The sequence below is a fragment of the Thunnus albacares genome, chromosome 4 (assembly GCF_914725855.1).
Source record: "Thunnus albacares chromosome 4, fThuAlb1.1, whole genome shotgun sequence".
NCBI lineage: Eukaryota > Metazoa > Chordata > Actinopteri > Scombriformes > Scombridae > Thunnus > Thunnus albacares.
In genome coordinates, this window is record NC_058109.1 from 17,375,344 (window position 1) to 17,402,257 (window position 26,914).

The window sequence follows — 26,914 nt, forward strand, 5'->3', positions numbered from 1 at the left end:
ACTCAAACTACAACTGAAAGTCATTATATGCATCTACCCGGTAAATTGTGGTCTCATGAACGTGCCCCCTGCTTGTGTACACACCACTCAGTGTGGCGTTTGTCTGTCTGTGTAGATGGAGAACTTACATATAGTCCAACAACTAAAACATGTGCACCAAACTCAAAAATAAGATGAATGATGGACGTGTGCTAGAAATTCAAAATTAATAGGTACATATGTCAGTTTTTGATATATGCACTTAAAACTATATTTTCTACATGTCATGGTTCTCAGACTTGCCAACATATAGTCAATCAAACTATTTATTTTGAACTGTATTTGCATAAAGCAGTAACTACTGTAACACTCTTATGTTGCTGTGACACTAACAACTTGACAGCAGCTAAAAAGCCATGAATTTTGAACAGCTGCCAACATTGCCTTTCCAGCTAATGTCATCTACAAGCACAGGCATACTGTGTTGAATGAGCTCAGAAACAGCTCAGTATTGGGAAAAAGTGTACACAGTTTAAAAATGAACCCGCAAACGTCAAGGTCGGTCAGTTTGGATTCAAAATGGCGTGGATCATCAGTGATAGTGACTGTCTGCGCCTTGGCTTGTTACAAACTCAAGATGTTTACATTGGGTCTCATATTCCTGCCAGCTCAGCTGTCAGTCAGACACATATTATCACCTCAGAAATGTGAAGCACTCCTTTCAGTACATGGTCTTCAAATTGCCTTCCTTTAGTGTTATATTTATAATGACACATTTTAAGTTCAAGTTGATAGATCAATACGTCCATTTGGGTTTCAAACACCTCCGCTGCAACTTTTCAAAACAAGGTCAATTTAGCTAAACAATTTACAGCACCAAATAGCATTTAAACTTGTGTTCAGCCGGTTCACTTAGTGGCTGGTTTTCGATCAAGGCTATTATTGTGGCGCCATACTTTAATTTAGACTGATACTTTAAGGAGGACCACATTGTTGGGTTTTGGTGCTGCCTAATCCCCCGAATTACCCAGTTAATTTACCGCAGTGCTGCCTTTTGTAAGTAACAAGGTCACCGTTCTATCTGCCTGTCTGTTTGTCTGTGTCTCTCTCAAACACACACACAAACACACACACACACACACACACACACACACACACATACACACACACAAATCAATGTCTATTGACCTCTGACACTCACACAGCTGTTTATGTGTTTTCTTGTAGAAACTGGCCAAGGAGGCGGAGCTGCTTCAGAAGGAGCACGTATGGCAAGACGGTGTGACGGTAAAGTAGGACACCCGCTCTTCTCCCTCCTTCCCAAGACTACTACTTCTTTTTTTTCCCATTTCTTTTCTAGACTACTGGTTTATCTTCCTATTACCTGCCCATTCTCTTCAGTTTTCCAGTTTTCCCCCTCAATTTAGCTATTTTTTCCCCACAATTACTGGCAACTCTTTTATGACAATGTGATCAGCATCACAGAGACAATGTGGTAGTAAAACATAATTTTAAATCCATGGAAAAACAATAACACACACAGTACTACATGTGTGCACACACTATAATTGCTTACTTTTGGGTTTGTTGTGTTCATGGTCTTCAGTATTATCTAAGAGCTTTTCCGTCCGGCCACAGCAAGTTGAACATTGCATTCTCTTTCAGCTGACCTTTAAAACACTAGAGATCCGCTCTTGAAATCTAAAAACGGAGAAATGGTATTACTCTGTTTTTTGTGTATGTCTGTTTCTGTTTGTGAGCTCACGTGCTAAACTGATTCTCAAACTTGCACACACTCAAATGCCCCACAAACATGCATGCATACTGATGCACACACACACACACACACACACACATATATGTACCATCACCCGACAGATACACATGCACGTTCCCTACTGTCATATCCTCTGTCTCCAGGGAGACGAGCTCGCTGTCATGGTACACTTCCCACAAATGGATTTTTAACCCCGCGCTTCCTGGGGGATATTTGAGAAAAGGCTTTAACTGATTTAAACGAATAATTATGAGCCCTACTTCCCTGCAAAGTCCATTTTTATTCATGGTTGCTTACACTCTGAAGCTGTAGTCTTGGGGTGGCTGGGCTGCACCCCTCCCTCCCTCCGTGCTGGTCCGAGAGATGGAGCTGCAGTGCGGCTGCCCCTTCATCTTAGGCCTGAGGGGGGGTTGATGCCTGCCTCTCCTTGCCCGGCTCCAATGCACCTCAATCGGATGTGTAGCCATGCAGGAAGCGGACCCTGGGTCACAGTGACCACACACAGCACACCTGTTCATAAGTAGCTGCATTCAATATGGCATCAATACCTCCTCAAGTGGAAAAACCAGCACTCTCTTTAATCCACCAAACCCCCTCTCTCCCTCTGTTTCTACTCTTTCTCCTATTTGTCTCTCTCTTTTTGTCTTCCTGTTTCCATCGCTCTCTCTCTTTCTGCTCAGCCTCATCCCTACCGTTACCCTCTCCACCTCCACCATCACATTCATACTTTTTTCTTATCGGTATGTGTCTTTAATCAGGCATGAAAACAGTTGGAATATATCATATTGTTGCAAATACTGCAAATGAATCCTAATGGCGCTCCTCTATTAATAATGTATTGGAGCTGATTTCATTTGCCTTTATAATTAGGCCAGGTAATGAATCTCAGCAGGGGCAACTGTGAAACCATTAAAAAAATCTCAGAAAGAGGTGGAGGAGGGGGGAGGAAAGGAGGAGGGAAAGAGGTAGATATGCCACATCCTTGCAAGAAGATTTTTTCATGTTTGTAGATTTCGTGCTTTCCTAATTTCTCTTTGGGTGAACACTCTGCTGACTGACACTCTAATTAGATTAGGGCTGCATGCTCTTTGGGCATATTAGGAGAAATGCGTCGCATCTTAAACTAGCGGGTGGAGCAGTCTGTCAAATGAAGAGAAAAGGTGTTTATGCATGAGAGACAGTGCGTTTTGATAGAATTTGTGAGTGTGCTTGTGTGTACGTGTGTGTGTGTGTTTGTGCTCCAGTGTGGGTTCGAAAAGCATAATGTGGTTGTTTGTGTTTGTCAGCGAGTGGATATTTATTTGTATGCGTTTATTAACGGCAGGTTCTGTACCTGGCCCAGCCCATCTGCTCGCCTCGCCAAACTGGTGACATCATAGAAACTCAATGACACGCCTGTTCCTCATAGCGGCTGCCATCGCAGCTGTTACCGCAGCAATGGGAAGACCTCACTCTTTTTCTCTCTCTTTCTCACACACACACACATTGAAGTCTTTACCTAGTCTAACTGCAGAGCCAGTTTTCTGACCATCTCGACTGCTGGACATTATGGATGTCAAAATGTTGATCGTAACAACTGTTGTGATGGTCGTTCAGGGTTTTAAATCCATTGGAATGAAATGGTGTGTGAAATAGACATTAGAGTGTTGGATTGCTGCTGATTTCTCAAGGTCAGGTGCCCATCCCTCTGTGACACTCCACTATTGTGTTGGCAACAGAGTCATCCCAAGACGACACAGTCATTTCAGTGCTGCTTTGCAACTCTCATAGGGATCAAGGGAGAACCAGCAACTTCAGAGCCAAATATCAAAACTCTACTTTATTTTATAAACTGAAAACTGGCTGGCGGAGAGCAGAGCACTATGAAATCTCTCTGGATGGCATTGGCATATCACTTATTTGTAATTCAGAATCGGGTCATGAAACAATCTTGGGTCTTCCAGCTTTGACCCAGTAGCTGAATGTGTGTATATAACGATGTTTAGTGAGTACTTTAAATGTTATGCATTTACAACTACATTCTGCTTCTCCATAGACAAAGCAAAAATGCCTTTTTTTGGTGACATGATCGTCTGAGTGTTTCCTAGTTAAAAGTAGTCGTTGAAATGCTTTACTGCTTTTAATGGTTTTTATCTCAGCACACCAAAGAATACTAAAATGTCAGACTTTTTAAGATACATATATACATATATATATATATGGGGCAGCTTGGTCTAACACTCAAATTAAGATCTTTAATGCAGGAACACATAAAACGTGTATACATTTTAAATAGCAATAAATGAATAAATACAAAAAAAAATCCCTGAAGGCAAATCAATTCTAGTGTTGTCTCCACCTCAAGAAGATTCTTAGTTGAGTAATATTCATAGGATTTCTTTAATTAGTTGATTAAAGATGAAAGATCAATGAAATGTGTTGTTCCTCTAAAGATTGAATCCACTCTTGCAGAATAGTTTAGTGCTTATGAAAGAGCAAAGCATATTACTGGATATTACTGAAATTACAGAAAATTTCAGGCATATGTTAATATCTAATTCTCCTTAAAAAGACCATACAAATGACAAAAATTGACCTTAATCAACCAAGACCCCTGGGGACTGAGAGCAGGCAGTGCTACTAAAATCACAGCTCAGCTTCTGAGGTCTAATGAAAATAAATACGGGCCATGCAGTTTCCCTTATGCACTGAACAAAAAGTCGCCCACAGAGGTACTGATTTCTTTCTTGTAATTTACCTGAAACCCTTCATCTGAAATCATCACATCAGATGACGTTAAACCACTTAACGATAATAATAAACTTCATTCATACAGCACTTTTCAAAACAAAGTTACAAGGTGCTTAAAACATTTCAGGACTTAGGCAAGTAAAATAATACAAAAATAAAAATAATAAAACGGGTAAGACATGTTGGAAATTAAACTGGTAAATAAAAGTGGTTTAGAAGATGTCACCGGTCCTGCAGGCCTCAGATTCTCGGGCAGGGAGTTTGAGAGCTGAGGGGTCCTGACTGCAAAAGCGCGGTCACCTTTAGTCTTGAGCCAGGACTTAGGAACAGCCAACAAAGCCCGGCCCAAGGATCCGAGGCTGCGCTCTGGCTCATAGGGGAGCAGCAATTCAGCAATGTAGCTGCGAGCTGAACCATGAAGTGCTTTAAATGTGATCAGTAAAATCTTAAAGTCAATTCTGAAACTTACTGGTAACCAGTGAAGAGAGGCTAAAACAGGGCTGATGTGATCTTGTCTTCTAGTATTAGTTAAAAGCCGAGCAGCTGAAGGCGCAAGATCGTTTTTCGGCTCAACCCTGCATACATCGAATTACGGTAATCTAACTGAGATGAAATAAAAGCACGGACAACCTTCTCGATCAGGCCGAGAGAGAAAAGACCAGATTTTTGAGATGCTCCCTAATCTATAAAAACACGATTGAACAACTTTTGGCTGCCATTTATTTTGTGAATGTCTCTTTTGTTTCATTGTGTCAAACATTAATGTAGGTGCATGTCCACGGTGAGGCTTGCTAAATGTGCTGTAGGTTTTAGGAAAATAGTTTGGTGTTAGAGATAAAACACCAGCCTGCTCAAACAAACTTATTATCTGTTTTAACATTTATTTATTATGTCAATGTAATCAGATATATTGTGGGAAATCAGTATTTTAACTAGCTATAATATATTTAGATGTGAGATGAGATATGTTAAATATACTGTATATGTAATAGTCATACAGTATATAAATATATGGGTATCTGTTATGTGACTCCGGGCAAGCTATTATATGATAAAAAGGCTTGGTGACATCTTATTATACATGTCATAAAATGAATTGTAACCAGTAAAAATATATGTGAATATATTTGTTCTGACTGGACACAATGTAATTATGAGGCATCACTGCTTTTGTAGATATACTGAATAAAATTATGGATAGTAAGTGAAACCTCTGTATTTTAGGTTGTCTCTTAACATCTTCCTGACTAACTCTGGCTCATTTACAGTTCTTTTTTTTTCTGTTGTTTTTCAGTACCTTATTTTAAAGCATTAATCAAGAAGATTTACTATTTTCTGCCATAATGTAGAATAAGACAAACTCACAGATGCTTTTTCATGTTTCTGCGTGTTGTTTGGATGTATGATGAATGGTGAGCTTGGCCTTGGTTAGCTCAGATCATGCATGTGTGTGGGTTCAGTGACAGTGAGTAATGCTGAGGGTTTAATACTTTAAGTAACAGATAACCAATGGTTAACAAATCATTTAACTAGTACAAACGAATCCCTAACAATTAAATAATCATTTAGAAGTACGCCTCCCACTGTGTGCACATGAACAGTATGCTACAAGCGCATTAGACTCTTTATATATATTTAAATATTTGCGTTTACAATGAGTTTTTTTTTTTAAAGACGTTTACATATAGCAAGCAAGCAAAACATTTTTTATATAGCGCATTTCATTCCAGGTGAGGAATTTGCAGCCACAAAAATTATGTGGATAGTGTACAAGATAAAAACCATTAAAAAAGTAGGAATAAAAAAATAAATAATTAAGACCAGCAACCAACCAGTAAAAAATAATAAGACATGTGAATTAAAATAATTAAAAGAGTAAGAATAACATAATAAATAAATAATAATGTAGTGTATATATAATACAGGAAATTTTAAACATGTATTTCCTTATCTTTAGGGAATATAGGGAAATTACCTCACACACCCCAAACAAACTATTAATTATGTAAACTTGTCTCTGATCATTTCCAAACTAATGATAGGACCAGCAATATATTATCAGCCACATTATCACCGATCTATTGTTTAACCAGTCAACTCCCATCAAACACAGGCTACACATGACGACGCTGTCGCTTAGCTGAAGGAAGGTTGACACGAAGTGCAACACGTCGGAACAGAGACACAAGATTAGATGTAAGAAAGGACAGAGATTGTGGAGATCGTAGGAAGACACGTACTTTCCATCAGATTGTGATGTGGCAGCTGCTGTACGTTTGAAATGCATTAGTGCTAATAGCTGTGCCATTAAGGGGAGAGAGAGGCACTCTGTTGATGGGTTGCCATGATGAAACCAGGGAGAGGGGGTGACAAAGAGGCACGGAGGGAGAAAGAGAGAGGTGTAAGTGAGAAAGCAAGTGAGTGAGAGAAGAAGGTATAAGAGACGGAGAGAACGGGAAACAGAGATGGAGCCATCTTCCAGGCCATTTACTGCAATCATCACTCTCTAATCAATCAAGCCTTTCATCATAGGACAACACAATCTCTCCTTTTCTTTCTCTTCTTCTCTCTCTGCATCTGTCTCTCTTCATCTCCACTCAACCACCCACTCTCATACATAACACAGTGGTATTAATGTGACCCCTTTCTTGCTCTCCACATGTGTATTTTCATCTGTACCTTTTGTGATATCTACACAAAATATCCATACAGTGCATAGCCTATTGTGTTTGCCCCTCCAATGCTAATAGCCTTTGCTGTTCTCAATCACCTTTTATCAATTATTAAAATTAGACACTATACATGCTCTCGTATTTTAGTGGAGGTCAATTGTTGGTATATTTAGTCAGTATTCAGCCACATTTTCTGCCTTAAAGGCACGATAGGTCCCCTCAGAAATGTAACATGACCATAAGTGCCAGGGGCGAGAGTTGCAAGGGTTTGTTCACTTGACCAAGTTCGGCTCCTTTCATAATGCTTCTATTTGAGATAATTGGCCCTTCAGAGGAAATGAGTGAGAATCATTGTGGCGACTCTCAGCCCAGCCCTCGAAGCTACCAGCTCCATTAGCCACAGAATACATTAATCTACATGAAGCCTGCCTTGGACAGATTCAAATCTGGTAAAATAGACAGAAATGAAGGAGACACCTCTCTCTGGCTTTGTTTCATCTCTCTCAGCTCTCAACATGTTAACTTTCAGTGTTGTCTCTCTCCTCTCTTCTGGAAATGCTGCCAAATCCATGTTTTCATCTCTTATTGGATTAACTAAAACAGTGGTGTCATTTGTCTAAGCACCTACATTTAAGTATTTGTTAGCAAATCTTTTCCTGCTTAATTGTTAGTCGAGCTGAACCAATAGGAGAATATAGAGGAATAATTAGCAAGCTAGTGGTGTTTTATCTGCAAGCAATGTGTCCCAGTTTAGTTTTTCTTTATATATATTGTTTTTTTATATATACTTTCATATATACTGACATCATGTTGTGCTGACTTTACCTGTACTGTATTCTCTGAGCTGCCGAGAGTCTCTCATTTTGAAAGTTGCAGACAGTCTAAAGCAAAAGTAGAAAAAAAAAAAGATATGGTCAACCATCTTGTGTCGGCACCACAACAACCAAAACTCAAAATGATCTCCGTAGTAGAGGCCCGAGGGGGAGGTGGGAATATGGCTATGTGAGCCCTTTTTAAATGCACAGTGCTTATTTCAAACACTGATAAGCATAGCCGCATTTTGTAATCACAAATGAACTCCATATTTTCATTGTGAGCATTTTCACTTCCTTACGGCTGCGCTGAGACAGAGTGCTCGCAGCCTGTCGAGCACGTAATGGAACTCATAAACAGTGTTATCACTGAATCCTGAGCCACAGAACGGACTTCCATCTGCTCGCCACTGGAAGGGAAAGAAATGAGCAAGGGCTGTGCAGAGAGAAATTCCAACACAGTATTAAACAATTTAGCAGAGTCTCCTCCCTATCAAATGTATCTGATGGTATTGGTGCCTCAGTAGAAACCGGACCAATTCGCTTTACTTTATTCAACACTGAGATGCATCTATAATAGATGCTAATACACGCACAGACAAAAGGAAAGCAGGTGATTTATTTTGGCCACAAGCCACACTTGATCAATTAGTATCATGTCCATACAGACTTCACTTTAAACTCCCATCTCGACTGAAGCTTCTCCCTCCTTCCGTGCTCTCCTGTGTCTCTGTCTTCTTCTCTGCTGCTGCCTCCCCTCACTTTCTATCAACCGCTGCTCTGCTTATAGCCTCGATCAGCCTTTTGGTTGCTGTGGTGACCCAACAGTTTGATAATTTCAGCTTCCTGATTGCAGAGCGCTGTAATTTGTTTAAGTGGTGCTCTCCAAGGTAGAAATGTCCTTTTCTCCTTTTTTTTTTTTTTTTTCTCAGCCCAGCTCTGATTCTTTTCTCTCTACCTCCCCATTCTGTGGTTTTCTTTCACATCTTTCCCCTAATGTTTCTCTGCTGTTTCACGAGAGAACTCTTGAAAACTCATGCTGTTCTAAGGGGGGACATTGGCGAAGTCTAAGATGACTCAGAATGGAATAACCACTGATGTACGGGAACAGGTAATGAGAAGAGGCTAAGATAAAAAAGAACACAGTAAAAGAGAAAAGTTCAGGCATGTCAGTAAGCCTTTAGTGAGAGTTTGGCCAAGTGTGATGCAGTGTGTTAGCCAGGAGGGAGGGTTGAGAGAGTGGCCCCCATGTCTAAATCCCACTGATCGATCCCTCTGCCTCACAGGAGATGGGAATCAATAGTCAGAGAAATCCAGCAAGCCACGCTGCAGACCTTGATTTTCCCATTTCAACACATGGCCAACACCCATGAAATGTTATTTTAAAGGTAAACCTGCTGCCTCGTGGCCCTTCTGGTCAGAGCTGGGTCACAAAAAGAGAAGTTACAATTTGCTGCTGTCAAGCGCTGTATCAGGACATGCAGTAGTGTTCTGTATTTGAATACTTTACAATTTCTTAATATACATATTGACATATCTTGTCTTAGAGCGGTATTAGTTGATAAATCAATTAGTTGACAGAAAAATAATTGACACAACAATAATTAGTTGATGTTATTGCCTTTATTAGACATTCAACACATTCAACATACATTTTAATAATCAATTATTTGTCAATGATGAAGGAAAAATTCCAAAACACTGTGGTTCTAGCTTCAATATGAGAATTTGCTGCTTTTCTCAGTTATATATCATTTAGTGTTTTTAGTAGACTGCACGTTGGCTAAAATAAGCAATTTGAAGAAAGGAAAATTAATCCTAAAAATAACTGACAAATTATTGATAATGAAAATAATTGGTATTTGCAGCCTCAGTGTATGTTGTCTTTTGTAGTGCTAATTAAAATGAATGTCTGAAGGAAAAACTATACCTTTAATGTCCAGAATATCTACAAGTCCCTGTGGGTTGCTGCAGAGTCTAAGAAGGTGGTCCAGGAGAGTGATGGTGTCTGAGCGGACAGGTTGTCATTTTCTGAACGGTGACAGGCTGCTCATGCTGTAGCTGAGCAGAAATGACTTCTTGGGTTTTAGTGTTTGCTTGGTGTATTCTGTCCCTGCTGTCCTTGGTGCCTGTCTGCAGATATCTTGAGGCAGACTTACATTTGTCATTTGAATGTTCAAATCATTGTGAGGGACAGCAAGGCATCTGATGGAAATGATTACGGGGTCGAAAATTACAGGTTTTCTTTGGCCGGCCGCTGATTGTTGATTGGCCACTCGGAGTCTGCCTGTAAAGAGGGGGCGTCGACTTTCCAGGACTCAATAGACTAGCAGTGATAAAATGGCCGAAAAACATGAGTGAAATGAAAAGCTCTATTCGACCCTCCAAGAAAAATGGAACCTGGAAACATTTCACTCAGATAAGTGGAACGCCGGTGTCATGCCAAGCTGCATTGTGATTGGACAGAGAGGTCCAGTTTGTTTGTGATTGGTTACCACAGCTACGGATGCCGTAAAAATGTTAGATGTGGATAATTGCATTTGCGTTATCAAATCCCTCTGGATTCCAGTGATAGCGTTAATATTGCCATGACCTGTTTATCTTATTTGTCTTTATTTGGTGTTACAGCACCTCTTTCCTGCTTCTCCTCTGATGATCAGATTGGGTGCTTGTTTAGGAGGTGTTGGCATGCGTGTGTCATGTTGGATAGGCTTTTTATCTGGCACTGTGTCCATGCAGTGTGGTGATGCTATCAGCATTAAAACCTGCTCCTCAATGGAGCCCTGTCAGCCAACAATGGAGAGCAGCATTACCCAGAGTGCAGCAGGACAAAGCCTTCTTTCCTTATCGCAGGATTGGAATATTCACAGACTGATTTAACTGCTTTTACCAAGGGGAAGTGTCAGGCTCTGAAAGAGAGAGACAGCACAGCAGAGATGAGTAAAAGAGAGGGAGGGAGGGAGGGAAAGAAGAGAAAAATAGGATTCTGTGAACTGCATGTTTACAAAGAGAGATTTAAAGAGCAGAAATTGCAGATTCATGGGCAAAATTGAGGGCATGAAATTTAACCATGGCACAAGTAACCTTAGAATTTTTTTTTTTAATTATGTATTTTTAATTTCACAATAATCAAGACTTCTCCTCAATTGTTCTCCCTCTTTCTCGCCTCCATCACTCCTTCTTCTATCTCTTGGTTCGCTGCCCATCTTTGTGAGAGTCTTTGATGTGAGTGTGCAGTTAGAGGAAGCATGGTGCTCTGTCTGAAGAGGAGCAAGACATTGATGAGATTTGCATGGAGAATGTCATTCACTTTGCTGAATTTGCACTGTGTATTGGAGCTTTAATCTGGGGGCACATTTGTTTATTGGCATACAAATGAACATCTGCATGGAGCTATGCTTGGACGCCATGGTCTCAGCAGCTCCCTAATCGCTTAAAAGCCTGGAGATGCAGAGCATGCCAATGAGAGAGGGAGAGAGAGGGGAGGCAGCCGCGCCCAAGGCCTCCGTCATGCACTCCTTTATCTGAGTTTCACTCCAGCTCAATAGCTCTCTCCCTCTCTCGCTCTCTCTGTCTTCCAGGCCAACAGTTTAATTTCCAGTTTGCTGGCTGACTCTTTATTGACTTGACATTACAAAGAGGCATTTTGGTAACCTTCAGTGGTTAAGACAACAGCCATATATTTTCAGACCAGACACCTCAAACGATGTGTCTGCATGTATTTGTAAAGTGATGTGACAGCAAACCAAATGGCTTCTTCCAGCATAGAGATACTTAGCAAAAAACGAATAAAACAAATAGAAAAACCTGATATAAAGGAGAAAGCAACAACTTCCAAGAATCAACTGCAGAAATTTATGTGAGTTGTTCTTATAATTATTAAAGATTTATAATGATATTGTTTTTGGATATAAGTTTTAGTATTTTGGGGGAGTTGGTTTGTTTTTCCCTTCCTTTGATTTTTCTATATCTGCATTTATTTTGCATTTTGATTATCAGATAACAATTTATAGGTTACAGTTTTTAATGTTTTTTGAGTTGCGCTCATTTCAGTCACTAGTGATGTCTTTTTTGTTGACTTGTTCTTGTTTGTTTTTAGTTCATCATTATGATCAGTTAATGCAGTCTACTACAACAGTGCTGACAGATATCCTACCTTTACGAAGGCTATAATGTTCAGTTTTTATTTAAACTGTTATTGAGAGGTGCTTATTCAACTTTACGGTCGTTTTGGAGGCTGCACTGTAGTTTGTGGTGCTGTTGAATTGTGCATTATAATGAGATATTTTCTTTTCAGTTCTCAATATCTCAAACGCTGTGCAATTCAACAGCACAACAAGCTAGAGCCTCCAAGATGACGACAAAGTGAAATCACCTTAACACCTTTCTACAACTGGTTTCAACAAAAACTGAACATTATAACTTTGATGAAGGATGGATTTATTACAGGGCTTTTGTATTAGACTGTGTTAAACTGTGTTGTATTAAACTGGCAACTGCTGAATCTGAATGGAGAGTAACACAGTAAAGGGTTGTACAATTTAAGTACAAGTAAAAAAAAAACGTGTTTGTCCGTGTGCTATGTTTCTTGTATTTCTGTGAATAAGCAATACGACTGCACACAGTAAAGGAAACTATTTAACATTCCCTGAATCAAAACGGCTCCAGAAAATAAAAAGGTTTTCATATTTTATTCAGAGACAACCCCCTGCAATTTAAGATCAACTTGGTTAAAGAGCTTTTAGATCTCTGACAAATTTCTACATGTCTACGATTAATTTACCTCTGTTTGGAAAATCATATATCATGAACTCACCTTTTCATACTTGTGCAGACCTGTGGGCCGTAAGGAAATGAGCTGGACAAATTAGTTTCTGATGGCTTATTAGTATATCATTTTGACATCTCCCCTTTTATGAACGCCCTTTTGTATGTATTTCCTTTACATTTCATTCTCCGGCTGAAATTGCATGTCAGTCATTTCTTACTTAACATACGTAAATTGTAGCGTACTTGTGTCGTGTGTGCACCGGTGTCAAAACGTGTGAGTGTGCACTTAGCCCGCAGGATTGCATTCCCCACTTACTGAGGAGGTTTCACCAGCTAATATTACCAAGTGTTTATCTAGTCTGAATGTCTTGAGTTTCATACAGTTTGACACACCAAAATGGGATATAGGACGCTTGTGGAAATGGAGAGATAGAGGGACAGATAGGTAGAGACAAGAGGAGAGATTGGAGTGGAGGAGATAAAAAAAAAAGGACTTAGAATGCATCACTCCATAACAGGTTTGCTTCAAACTTTACTGAAGCCGTTCTTTTTTCTTTTTTTTTTTGCATCCAAATCTTATTGTTTAATTTTCCCCCTTTAGTCTGGTTACATTTTCACACCAAGTGAGCAATGTGTGTGTGTGTGTGTGTGTGTGTCTGCACATTATGGGCTGATGTGTGTGGGTTAATGAAGAGCAGTAAATGAAATCCTTTATTGTGTTTGATATAATGTCAGCTTCCATTAGGGAAACTGGTGCTAGGAATGATTGCTAGACTATCGGGGCCAGGAGAGAGGTGCTGTGTGTGTTTGTGTGTGTCTGTGAAAGACGGTGTGTGTGTGTGTGTGTGTGTGTGTGTGCATTTCTGCATGCATGTGTGCACACCCCAGGGCACGGCAGAGGCACCGGGTGTGTTTTGTAATTATAAAATCATTAGCAGGTGTCCAGAGGAGATATGAATATGACTGTAATCTGTCCCCACCCATGATGGAGCGCTTGTCTCACACTCAAATGTCAACCTGTCTCAGCCAGCCCATTGAGGGAGCTCGCAGATTCAAATTCAAAAGATTTAGTCCCGACGACCACACTCAGTCATAACATGTGCCCCTACATGTGACAGCCATTGGTATGTACCAGCCATTTTTCAATCACTCATTGTTACCCTTTGCTTTTCCATATAAATCACCTGTCAAGGACTTCTTCACATATGATGAAATTTTGTCTTTAAAGCCACCAACCTTCACCTACAAAAGACGCCTTTAATGTTTAAATGTGTAACTACAAGCAATAGATGACATTAAAATAACATGCAGCACATAACAGTGACATGAAAGCATATTCAGAGACTGACTGACAGGCGTACAGACAAACAAAAGATAGGCAGGCATATAACTGGTCAGACATAAAAAACGAGCAGACATTGTAGCCCTGGTGAGGAGACAAAGTCACATTGTAATCTAGAGCAGAGGGGCGGTTTCTATAGCAACAGTAGGCATCTAACCTACGCGCTGCTGCTTTTGCTGAAATCTGAAATTGGCGAGAGGAGGCTGGTATTGAGGATAGAGAGATTGGGAAAGATGAAGATAAGACAGGGCAGGGAGGAGGAGGAGGAGGCAGGGGAGGAGGAGAGATGGGGCAAAGGGAATAGAGAGGAAGCAGATTGAGATAAGGGGGGGGGTTAGGTGATGAGCAGAGGAAGACTGATGGAAGGGAGGGGCTGGAGATCATCACCTGACCTCAGTGTTTGTCTCCTGTTTGGAATTTGTTGGTCCACTCAGCATGATAGATTTAATTTACTGATAGCACTTTGTGTCAGTGGGAATTTCTGAGACTTTGTGTGTTTCTGTGCGTGCATCTGGCGTGTGAGTGCGAACGCTCGGCCCTGTATGTGCACTCGCTCCATGCATACATACTGTATATGCAAGCATGTGATTATGTGTTAAATGTGTGTGCACCAGCAGGGTGCACAGGGCTCAGAGAGAGATGAGTGTGGGATAATTGCTGGCTTGGTGTCATATCAAATGTGTGTTTAACCCAGACCCTGAGCCCATAGAGACCTGTGACCAGCCGCAGCAGATGGCCGTGCTACCCTGGGGGCAGCTCAGAGGGTCATGGTGGCCCAGGACTCGTCCACATGGAGCTACCTCTTCTGTGTGTCTGTGTGGTGTGTGTCTGAGTATGTGGTTGGAGGCAGAGGTTCATGAGTTCATGAGTAGGATCAGTGTAACTCCAGGTGGTGATGTATTTATTTTTAGAGGTTGTATTTTTCACTATATTGAAAAAGCAATGACTTAATCCAAATAAAATCAACAACAAAATGATATATTACTTTACTGAAAGGGATGAGGAGGTTACAAAGGGATTATTACTTTACTTAGTAATAGGCATTGTAATGAATTACTACTTCCATTTCTCTAAATATCAGTGTTTTGACCAGTTACAACCACCTGGTCTATATATCATGTCTAAACACTGGAATTTACAAAAATCTCTGTATCCCGCATCCATCCTGATTCTTTTGTATGTTTTCAAATGTATTCAATTGAAACTGAGGTACTGAGGCTTTACTGCAAGTGGTTATTACTGAATGTACATAGTGCAGGTTCAGCAGGAGAAAGAGATATGTGCAGGGTAACGGTGCAGTAAGGTAAACACAGCTGTCCAGCTGTGTAAATATACATGATACCAATGACCTTGCTTGTACAGATGGGTGACAAATAAAAGGAAAAACCAACATAAAATGTCGGTAAAGTGTTGGGCCTCCATGCTCCTGGGCTTCAATTCTGCAAACCTCTGAAACTCTACTGGACTCTACTTTACAGGCTATTCAGTTTTTTTCTTTAATTAGTCACCTGCCTGTTTCTTAAATTATTTGCGATAAAGAGCAGTAATAAGGATTTGTATGAAGTAACGGAGCAGTGATGAAGTATAAGCAAGGGAACTACAGTACAGTGTTGGACCCCTTACTGAAGTCTCTCTTCAGTAATGTGTGGTATATTTTTTGGAGTGTTTTATTTGTTTGAGTAAAGCTGCTGGACGGGGTCCCTCGGGTGCCAGGAACCAAGCGTTTATTTACAGGATGCAGTCCTGAATAATGAGTTGTAATGCCGCAGTAGTGAGAGTAAACTCTTTAGAACTGAGGGACCAGTCTAAGCAGGACTGGGCTCCAGATCAATCCTGCTGGCAGACACAACAACACTGTTGCTCTCTCTGCCTCTCTCTCCCTCTCTGTCTCTCAGTCTCTCTCAGTCTCTTTCTCTTCTCTCTCTGCAGAGGCACAGGCTATTTTTAGTCCTGGCAGCTCTTTCCCCACTGCACCCACCACCAGCACCACCACAACCACCACCACCAACCATCTCTCTCTTCTGAATTCATCCCTTCATATCGCCCCAACCTCAGTCTCTATCCTAACCCTCCAACTTAACCCAGTGTACTCCCTGAGTGATCCGCTCTGATCCCCCCCCCCCCCCCCTTACTCCCCCCCTTTCCTGATCTCTCTGACAGAGCTGGGGAGGCAGAGGGAGTGCTGGTAAGTTGAGGAGATGTGTCGAGGATGGGGTGGGGTGGGGCGTGGGGGCGCTGCTCCTCTCCTATCTTGTCCACTCTCATTTCCCAAAGACACAAGCTGCGTCTAGGCTGGTCCACCCCATGTTTGGTGTCAGTGTGAGTTGTGATCATGAGCTTTGTTTCTTGGGTGAGTTGTGCGGGCCTGAGCTGAGCTGATGAGTGACTCTGATTAAATGATAAATGGACTGCACTTACACAGCGCTTTTCTAGTCTGACAACGTCAACAATACATGCCAACATTCACCCATTTACACACACATCCATACGCTGATGGCAGAGGCTGCCATGCAAGGTGCCAACCTGCTCATCAGGACTGATATAGCGCTTTTTTTAATCCAACGCTTTACTGTACAATGTTTCTAATGATTGTCGATTCACACACACTCACAGCAATTGGGGGGAGTGATATGGGGGTCCAGTATCTTGCCCAAGGACACTTCGATATGCAGACCGAAGAAGCCGGGGATCAAACCACTGGCCTTCTGAATAGTGGACAACTCGCTCTACCTCCTGAGCCACAGCCACCCCGCACTGCACTGCACTGGAGTCAAGCCAGGACATTAGTCGTGGCTCTCAAGCTGAAGGGAGCTGAGAAAAAGATAGGGGCTGACTGAGAAAGAGAATACTTGTGCATATAGGTGTGTATGCGTGTGTTTCTGTTCAAGTTAAACAAATGCAGAGAGCTGAGAGTGAGACAGCAGGAGAGAGATGAAAACAGTTAAGAGCAGTACGGTGAAAGCTAGCAAGAGACAAACAGAGAAAATAAGTCAGACTGAGTAAGTCGGTGTGTAAAGAGGTACCTGTACAGAAGACTCTCTCTCTCTCTAACCGTCAGCCGTCCCCCTCCTCCCTCATCAGACCATGACCACAGCTCTTCCAGTGAGGGCGAGTCAGTCACCATGATGCCCTTGAGAGCGCGTCCTCAGCCAGCCTCCTCATGATAATGAGGCAGGCCCCACGGATGCCGCTTGCTGCATGCAGCCCCTGCCCGCCCTCACGGCTGCCTCTACGGAAGATAAGGACATGAGTTCAGAGGAGAAGAGGACGGCGTGCAGGCTAGCAGCCTGGGTATGGGGTCTTGGCTCGGGGTAAAGGCCGGGATCTTGGAAGCTCGGTGGTGAGGGGCTGAATATGGGGCTCCAGCTCGTGATTGGTAACTTTATTCAATAATTAGAGCAAACTAGAGAAACACAATGGCATAACATTTACATTATTTTCCTTTTTTCCTTTTTCTGTTTCTTTCCTCCTGTGAGAGCTGTTTGCCTTATTTCAAAACACAGCCAGCTAAGGTTGATAAGACTCCCACAGAGAGTAATATTTTGAGTTTATTCTATCCTCACTGCAATCCACTTTACTCCATGTTACATCTGAGTTCATACCGCAGCGCCACACAAAACTACATTTTTAACAGTTTTTCCACAACACATGAAAATGTTCCTACGGTGTTTCAAACACAAGTTCGAACATGTGCCACATACGTACATCGCACCCCTTTAACAAAAGCGTTGCCCAGATGCATTACATCCTTCAGAATCTCAACAGCTACTGTATCTGCTCACATTTTCATGACTGTCATTCCACATCACACTACTCCTCCTGTGTTCTGTGATGCTGATTATATTCTCATGCTGAACAGTGTGATTGAATATAACCATGACTCTCTCTAGCTTACCACTGTGAGGAGTCGGGGCTGATATAGGCGCTGCTATATCTTCTCTCATCATCTGTCTTTTCACTTTTCTTTTCTGCACAGGAGAATGCCATTTCATACTACGATTCCAAAGCGGATTCAGACTATGTGAGTACAGTACGGACTGCTCCCCCCTCTGCCTGCCTTAAACCCCCAAATCCTACCCACTCCACTTCCCACTCCTGCCACCCTTTTCCTGCAACCCCCCCTCCCCCCACCCCCCAACCCCAACCCTCACCGGCCTCCTCGGTGTTGATGCCCCCGTTCCAGTCACAGGCCCGTGAGTTGTCTGTGTGTGTTAGTAAGGTGACACTGCTTTATGGTGAGTTTTAGTGACAGAGCAGTGGCAGGCCGACGTGCATGTGACAGTGACTTCAGCTGTCCTCCTCCAAAGTTTTCTTCCCTCAACCTCCTTCTCCTTGGACTCTAACTGTGTTGGACCTGACCTGCAGGGTTGTCAGACCTCCGCGCACATCAACGAAAACAAGAGTCATGTCGCACTTTCATACACCATTTTGTCATGTGTGTCATTCATACTGAAGAATATGAATGACATTCAAAGAAAGGCCAGCAGAAAAGACAGCCTGTTTGGTCTCACCGTGCCACCACTCTGGCTGCAGACCGCAGTTCCTCCTCACGATAGGTCACACTCGGAGCCTGCTGATTGATTAAGTTTTAAGGAGGAGTGCAAGAATCCCCCTAGATCACCAAAGCACAAAAAGATGGGTAGAGTGTGCGATAGAGGGGAAGAGAGTGAGAAAGGGAGGCGAAGGAGCAATAAATCATTGTGTGATTTTCTCTTTGTGCACGCCACTCCTGTGATTAATGACACAACGCTTTAGGGCCTGTCAGCACATCTAATTGGAGAACATCGGTCATCATTAACATGGCACACTGAGGCCAAGCCGGTGACACACCCCTGACCCCCAATTCACCGACCCCACAACCACCCAAAGACAGCAGCAGAGGTCAGGCAGAGGTCACTGCTCATCCCTGCGACCCTGACAGTAGCCCGCCAGTACTGCCCTATCTGAATCTTGATTCCTCCCACGACGACCTTTTTCAATTAAAGCTCTGCCAATGGAGTAAAAACCGTGTACTATTAGGGACGTATGATAAGAATTCAGTTTTATGAAAGGTAAGTGATTGTTGGGCTGTCTTATCCAAGCCTTGTCTCCTCTGTTCCCTGTCCTGTACTCTATACCCTGTTAATTTCTCCTCTTGTTACTGTACCCTTGGTATAAAAATGCAATATGATGATTTATTTTAAGTCCGAACTGCCCATGTGCCAAAGCATGTCTGATGTTTATTACGGTACGCAGGGTGATGAGCATGTTTTGCCACTTTTAGGTTTATTCAACTGCCTACCAGAATCCATTATTTTCTTAATCACACATACAGATTTTGATGTCTTTTAATACCTGCTTTTCTGGACTGTTCTGATGTCTGCAAGTAGAACAATATTAAGGCTTTCAAAGGACATGTATTTCTACAAAAACAGACAAAATCTGCCCCCACACGCCTCTTCCTTCATAAAAGATTATAATGCACGCTTCAGCAGAGAGCAGACAAAGCTTCCTGGGTGAAAAAGCAAATATTATTTGGTTCGCATGATCCCACTTTCACTGCAGCACTACCTGGTAGAAAAATATTGTCAGTCATGTCCGAGGTTGTAATTTACTTTGAGGACAGCTATCAAATATATAAAATACATGATTACATGTCTGATTATTCCAGTGTTGTCAAAATTAAAACTTTTTTTTTTTTTGGTTGAGGCTCAGAAATGCAAATTGCATTAAATGTTAAATATGTTAAAGTAACTACTCACCAATTGTAATGTCATTTATTTCGGAAGGAATCCTGCACACACACACACACACACACACACAGGGTCATAAGTGACACATTTCAGGTTAGCCCTGGTTGGCTGAAGGCGGGAATGAAAGAATCTTCAAAATGTCATCTCTGGCCTCTTCAGCCTTTAATTAAACCTCGAGAACGGGGAGATAAAATTAACAAATTGGGTAATGAATCGAGCAAAACAGGTGGTGGATGGTTGAAGAAAATGAACCAATCAGTCTTTCCTGCGTGGATTTATTCAGCTCCTAATTAGACGCTGCCTTGGGTAATTATGATTGGGCTCTTCTGAAGAAAGAAAGAAAAAAAAAAACCCCTCCCTGCCTGACATTGACGGAATTAGTGTCAGACTGCGTGATAAACAAACACCTCAACTTCACAGTTAGTGCTGTTCAGCCCTAACCTAATCAACTTTGTTATCAATGGATAGTCAACCTGTGTAAATCTAAAACCCTTTAAATTTACTGCTCCACAGTTAACATTGTGTCAACAAATCTGTACTAAAGCAACATTAAGTCAAGGTTGATAATAAATTCATCATTTCGACTTGTTTACTGTAAATGCTTTTTTTGACCAAAGCTCAATCTGCAACAGCAATATAGAATAAATATGCACATTTCATTGCCAGCATTTGTAGTTAACAGTACATTTTACTGCTTTTTTTACTCTTTCATTTCATTGCAGCATTTTACTGCAATTTTGTTATTATGAATGTAAAAGTAGATGTGATGTGAAACAGTAATCCATTCATCTATTTTCTCTTGCTTAGAAAAATGCAGCACCCTTTAGTTCTGTCGTAGCTGTTTTTTCTCCAACTTGTACAAAGTTAAAAAATCAAATATCCATATTGAATTAAAGCAACAGGACATGTTACCACTGTTTTAACATTTTACAGTGATGACATGCTAGTTTGAGAATTAATTTTACTTTTTCATTCAACAAGGAGTATTTAAGGAGGAAAGTCGAGCCCCATTTTTAGCCCTATGTGTGCCAGACTGCAACAAGGTCCTAGATTAAACTAACATAGAAAATATAGATTGTGTTATAGTGCCATACGAGCAAAATTATGACTTCTCAGCCTTTTTAGTTTTTGAAAAGTGTTTTTCATTAGGTGTATAGATTGCAAATCAGACCTTTTTTTCATTTCTTCTATCATTATTTTTATATTTTGTAGTAGAAACATTTATCTCTCCTTATAATAAGAAACTTCTTCTGTTCCATGTCAAGAAAAATGTCAAAATGGCTTTTACTAAAATAATTTGATGAGGCCAAACCAAGTAGTTCCACTCAGTACCTGTTTATCCTAACTTATTTCTAGTCATATTTCATACCATGATGTTTTAAGCCTTGCAGAATTTTCTCCATCATTACACTGTGTTGGTTCTTAGGTTGACTTTCAATGGGACTTCAGCACAGCTATCCCCTGGCTCGTCCCAACAACAGCTTGTAATTGCATTTTAATAGTCAATTAAAGTTGGCCCATCAATCAATTTCTGCCATGGATATGGGGTTTTGATTTAATTTAGCAAAAAACAAACAGTTTTTATCATGTCAGATCTAATTAACCCATGCTGCTTTATTAAAATGAAAACTGCGTATTGCAGTTGCAGGTTTACTGCACTCAGCAGAGATTTATTTTTAAAAGTGAAATTCTGCTTTTCCGCAGTCAGAATGCATGAGGAATGATCCGAGATATGAGTTTTGTTTTACAAATATTCAATGAATTAAGGCTAATGAAGGATGACTAATAAAGGAAGAATGATAGAAGCATGACGCCAGACTGTGCTGAGGGCTACTTCTGTATGGCAGGGTATCAAAGAGCTTGGTGCATGAGCACACATTAATTAAATTGTGTTAAGTTTATAAAGATTCAACCATGAACCGACCTCCTACGTTTTCATTTATGAATGTTGATCCGTAAATGTGACCTGCTGTGGTATGTGCTGCTTTCTAAGAATGCATCTAACAGGGTTTTAGTGAGCGCTCTAAGGAAAGAAACTCGAATCAGATCAAGAATAAGCTAATAAACTGACGAAAGAGAGTGGGGTTATATCTTGCTTCCATTTTTTTAAATGGACTTTTTTTTTTTTTTTACATCCCACAATTACTTCCTCCTGTGGAGATCAGAACAGATCACAGAACAGATCACAGAACAGATCAGAACAGGCACAGATTGTCCTCCATTGATAACTTATCAAGATAAAAAGCTTAAATGTCAGTTTTGCCTTTTTATCTTCTGACTTTCTTTGATATCTGACACTTTCCTAATGCAATATGTGTGTCTGGCTTTCTCATCATCTACAATGACTGAAGCTGGGGAAAAAAAGCCAATGCATATAGGAAAGATCCAGTATTAGCACAGTTTTTTATTTAGACAGTCACAGGCGACAGGGAAAAACTCAAGATAATGAGACAGTCTGTTATGAAATATGTTATCATCCGAATGGGTGGGAGACTAAACAGTGATTAAGTGGTGTTAGTTGCTAGTTATTGTTGGGGTTAATTTGTATGGCACTTCATGTGTGTGTGATAGTCATCTTTGGCGCTAATGAGTCTCTGTTTGGTGTCTGCTCTGATACCTGCTGTTGTTCTCTGATGAGCGGGAGAGAGTAGAACCACCTAAATCTGAAGGCAGACAAAAGGCGGAATAATTGCTATTTTTGTGCTCAACATCATCCGAATGTTGTATGACTTAATGTGCAAGTCGAAAGAGAGCAGGAGACAAAGAGAACGTGTTTGTGTACGTGTTTGTATGTAGCAGAGCTGCAGATGGGCTCTGTAAAGCTACATTATGGGTGGTGAGAGAATACAGCGTTGTATTTGCACATTTCTCTTTCCACTCGTTTTCATTTGTATGCTCACTCAGATTTGTGTGTGTGGGTGCATGTGCGCGTGTGTGTCTACAGACGGAGGATGGAGAAGAGGAGAACCCGCTGGAGACCTCGTCGTCTTTGGAGCTGGAATTTGTGGAGGATCTCAATTTTAAAAACAAGGTCAACTACTCCTCCAGCGCAGTCCAGATTCCTACAGACATATACAAAGGCTGTGAGTATACAAGCATGCTTTTTTTAATCAGTGCTCTGGTGGTAAGGTGATTGAGTGAGTGGCACTACATATATTATTATGTACCACATATATTATCATGTGAATTATTAAATCCACCTATTAACGCCAAAGTGCTCTGCTTGCCCTGTTTCGTCAATACTTCTGATTAAAATGTTGACCTCATGAACTAAATTAGCCTCTGCAGTAAAAAGTGCAGAGCTGCCTCCTGATGTTTGCCATGCTGACCAGTGTATGAGCACACACTGCATTTCCTTTGTGTTTTATATATATATATATATATATATATATATATATATATATATATATATATATATATATATACACTGTATATTGTACACAAGCAAACTAACCACAGAAATTGGTTGCATGCAAAGAACAGCATCATGAACACACAATCAAAAAGTAGGCGAAATGGATAAATTAGACTTCAACCTCATTTTTGGGAAATGTAAACAAAATCTTTGCCAACTCATATCCAAACACACACCTCTATCCCCATGATATCACCCTGCTGGCTACTACAACGCAATAATCTCAAATATGTGAATAATTTCAACAACATTTATTGAGTATACCAGTCAATACTGTAGCACTCAACCTGTTACTGGTGGAAATGTTTACATCGTTGGACTTTGTGCTGTTGGCTGTCTCCCTTAAAAGCAAATAGTAATGAGAAAATATGAATTTGTAATATACAGTATAGTAGATTACAATATAAAGGGGCTGGTGCCAGCAGGTTTACCTGTACCGTGCATGTTCCAAGATAGCTCCACGTGGTTTTCATGCAGACCACTATGCAGTGGATAGATGACAGTCTTCTGTTTTGACTTGACCTCTCCTCTCTCTCTCTCTCTGTGTTAGCTCAATCTCTCCCTCCTTTTATTTTAGCCAGCATTTTAGCACACTAACATGATTTTAGATGACAGACGCTCTCTCACACCAGATCTGAACTGTATTTTTTTTTTTTTCTGCGTGGGCATGGGCTCCCCCACTCATGGACCTTGCCCTTCCTGCCTGGCACCGTGCTGCCCTGCGGACATAACACCCTCCTTACTCTGCAGCTGCCAAATGGACAAAAGGGAACACATGTACCTTCTGGGATTCTGATTTTGCTTGGCGTGTTCCCTCTGTTATCCACCTCTAACCTTTTGGACACTCTCTGCCTGCCTCTTTAAAGACTCAAAAACCAGAGCGTGTGCAGACAGACAGCCATTTTCACAAAGGCAATTTTTTTTCTTTCTTTTATTGTCTAGTTTCTTCGCCTTCTGTGTTGAACAGGCAGTGTATGGCACCTGTCTGTAACAATGCCCCCCCAGCTGTGTCTCCAGACAAATCTTGTCAGAATTAGACACTCTTGGTTCAGGAGGAGATGTCAAAGGCCACAGCTAACTCACAATAGAGCAATCAGGCCTGCACATTGTTCCCAGAGCCAATTCGTGCCAGCTCTGGTTCCCCTGTCTGAAGATATGAGTCAGAGAATAAAGGCCTCTTGATTGAGCCTGTTGGAGACTAGAGGGGTAGAGTGGTACAGTGCATGGAATTAGTTTTTTCATTTCTGTTCTGTGGAAAATGTTTACTATTGATGTTGTTTAGTTTGCTCCCATTGCGCAGTCTGCTGTGCTGAGATTGCCAACTGCAGATTTTGTGCCAACTCCATCACGAACGAGTGTGCTGTTTTTTACTCGACATTGATAAATAAATGGTGATAAAAAAAACATGTTGCAGCCCGAACATACAATAAAGACGGCTTACCACCAAACCAGACACAAATTACAAACATACAGTAGGTAACAATATTGAGAAAAAAATTACATCAAGCTGAAGTCACAGGAGCTTCATTTGCTTTAGAGAGATGGTGGAAGTGGATTATTATCTGTATGTCGTGTTCTGCACCTGTCCCACTAGTGGGAGCCTACAGGGTGCCTTGGAGAGGATGTAATGTGGGCGGCTTGTTGTCCTCCGGGTCTGGAGAGGTCTGGATCTACAGTATATCTGTGGGGTTAGGATTAGCTTAAGAGAAGCAGTGTGAGTGGGTAGATTCAGCGCTGGTTCCTCAGGGGGAGGCCAGAGGAAAGGCAGAGAAAAGAAAACCGTAGGAAGAATGGAGCACAGTCCAAAGTACAACATAATATTCAACAGTTGTTGTGAAATTCTCAAGTGTTGTTTATTAGCACTTGTGCTCTACGTAGTTGGACTAGCTTGCTTTGATTTGTAGACATTGTTAATGCATTGTATAAATTGACTGTTTTCCAGAAAATGGCAGTATGAATTGCGAATCACAGCAAAATGGGTGTCCTTGGAGATGGACTGAGAGAGAAGCACAGATAGAAGGAAAGATAGAAAGAAAAGAAGCAAGAGGGAGAGTGAAGGAGAAGAGACACTTTAATAATAGAAACCATTTAGAGCAAAAGACGCGTTCTCTTTTTTTTTTCTTCTTTTTTTTTTATTGTGATCCTTTCAGCAGCTAAATGAGGCGGTGTATGCGTCCTGGTTTGATTTGTCTGCTAGGCCCCATGTCCGTTTATTGAGATTGAGAGTGTTCCCTGAGCGCAGTAATGAACCATTTTATGATTCATTATCCCACTGCTGATTCCTGCTGCCAAGTCTGCAAACTTTCTAATTAGCTTAGGTCAAACATTCATACAGTTTTCTTCTAATTATCATTGCTTATTACAGAATGGACATTGCAACACAGCCACAGAGGAATAAATTGATGTGGGTGGTATCATCCATGGAGAAACAGGTTTTATTCCCCCTGTGAATGTTACAGAAATGGTGAGGAAGAGGCAGGGATTTGCTGAATAATTGCAGGGGAGAAGCTTTGGGTATATAATCACTGAAAAATAAGGATGAAAACAGCGAGGGAATACACAAATTATTATTTAGCGACTATATTTTAGATTCAGGGGAATCTCTCTAGTAATTGGACCAAGTTCTTATTGCAAATGGAGGCTACTAAGCTAGATTGGGTCATTCTATAGTTGCATATACATTATAACATATAGAAAACCTTTTTTAAAAGGTAGTAATAACTGTTTGTATAGTATAAACATAGTGTATGACTACATTAGTATTTGTATAAGAATAAGCAGCCACAGTTCCCAGCAGGGAATAAAGAAAACCACCGCTGAATGTGGGAAGTCCTTTCATTAAATTTGAAGTTTAAATCCGCTGCATACAGCGCCTTTTTACAGCGGCCTAACGTCATGTTGTCAGTTTCCTATTGTAGTCAGGCACAGTGAGAAATTTGGTTATCAGAAATGAATGGTGACGACTGGCTAACTGTATGTGCAGATGAAAGAGTGGAGCTTAAATATTTTGCATGGAATGATTAAACCACCCACCCCACCCTCCACACACATACACATCACTACCACCCTTCCTATATTTGACTGTCTGATTCCTGCAGCCACTGCTCTTGTCATAGTTTTAGGACCACATGTTTTAGGTCACTAATGAAAAACCAGGTATGCTTTTACATACTTTATATACTGCAACATTTTTCAAAAGTTATGACATTGATTTTCTACCTTCTTGGTGTGTTCAAGAGTCTTATGACTTCCCAGACTTTGAGAGCTGGCTGATGAACAGATAGATCAGAGGGGAGACTAATTTGGTCATTGGTCAAAAGGGATGTCAATGAATATTCTAAATTCGATTATATAATCGAATTGTAAAAAAAACAACCAAAAACGACGTTCGACATTTGTTTATGTTAAAATAAATATACCTACACAAGTAGTTATGTCTCTTGTTGTATTGTTTTGCTCTCTTACGGACATAATGTGCAAAAATAGATATTCAAATGGTTCAAAACTATGTATTTTTTGTAGAAGGAATAATCTAACGTCATTTTTGGCCAATTTTGACAGCCCCACCATGTAATGACAAATAACAACAAAAAAAAGGTACAAAGCTCATACTCCTCCATAGTAACCTTTAAATTGAATAAAATACTAGTAAGTCTTAAGTAAGTAGTAGTAGTAGTAGTAGGTA

The 26,914-nt window shown here is 40.9% G+C and overlaps 1 protein-coding gene across 10 annotated transcripts in view; it reads left to right on the forward strand.

The window, feature by feature from the left end:
* Window positions 1–26,914, forward strand: part of cacna2d2a (calcium channel, voltage-dependent, alpha 2/delta subunit 2a) — a 155,715-nt gene that overhangs the window by 78,218 nt on the left and 50,583 nt on the right. For 9 of the 10 annotated variants that reach the window (XM_044347711.1, XM_044347712.1, XM_044347707.1 and 6 more), the window contains 3 exons: window positions 1,207–1,266; window positions 18,059–18,103; window positions 22,759–22,897. In XM_044347711.1, the coding sequence (XP_044203646.1) occupies window positions 1,207–1,266; window positions 18,059–18,103; window positions 22,759–22,897 (244 nt within the window). The remainder of the gene's footprint in view (window positions 1–1,206; window positions 1,267–18,058; window positions 18,104–22,758; window positions 22,898–26,914) is intronic. The other variant, XM_044347708.1, reaches the window with a different exon arrangement.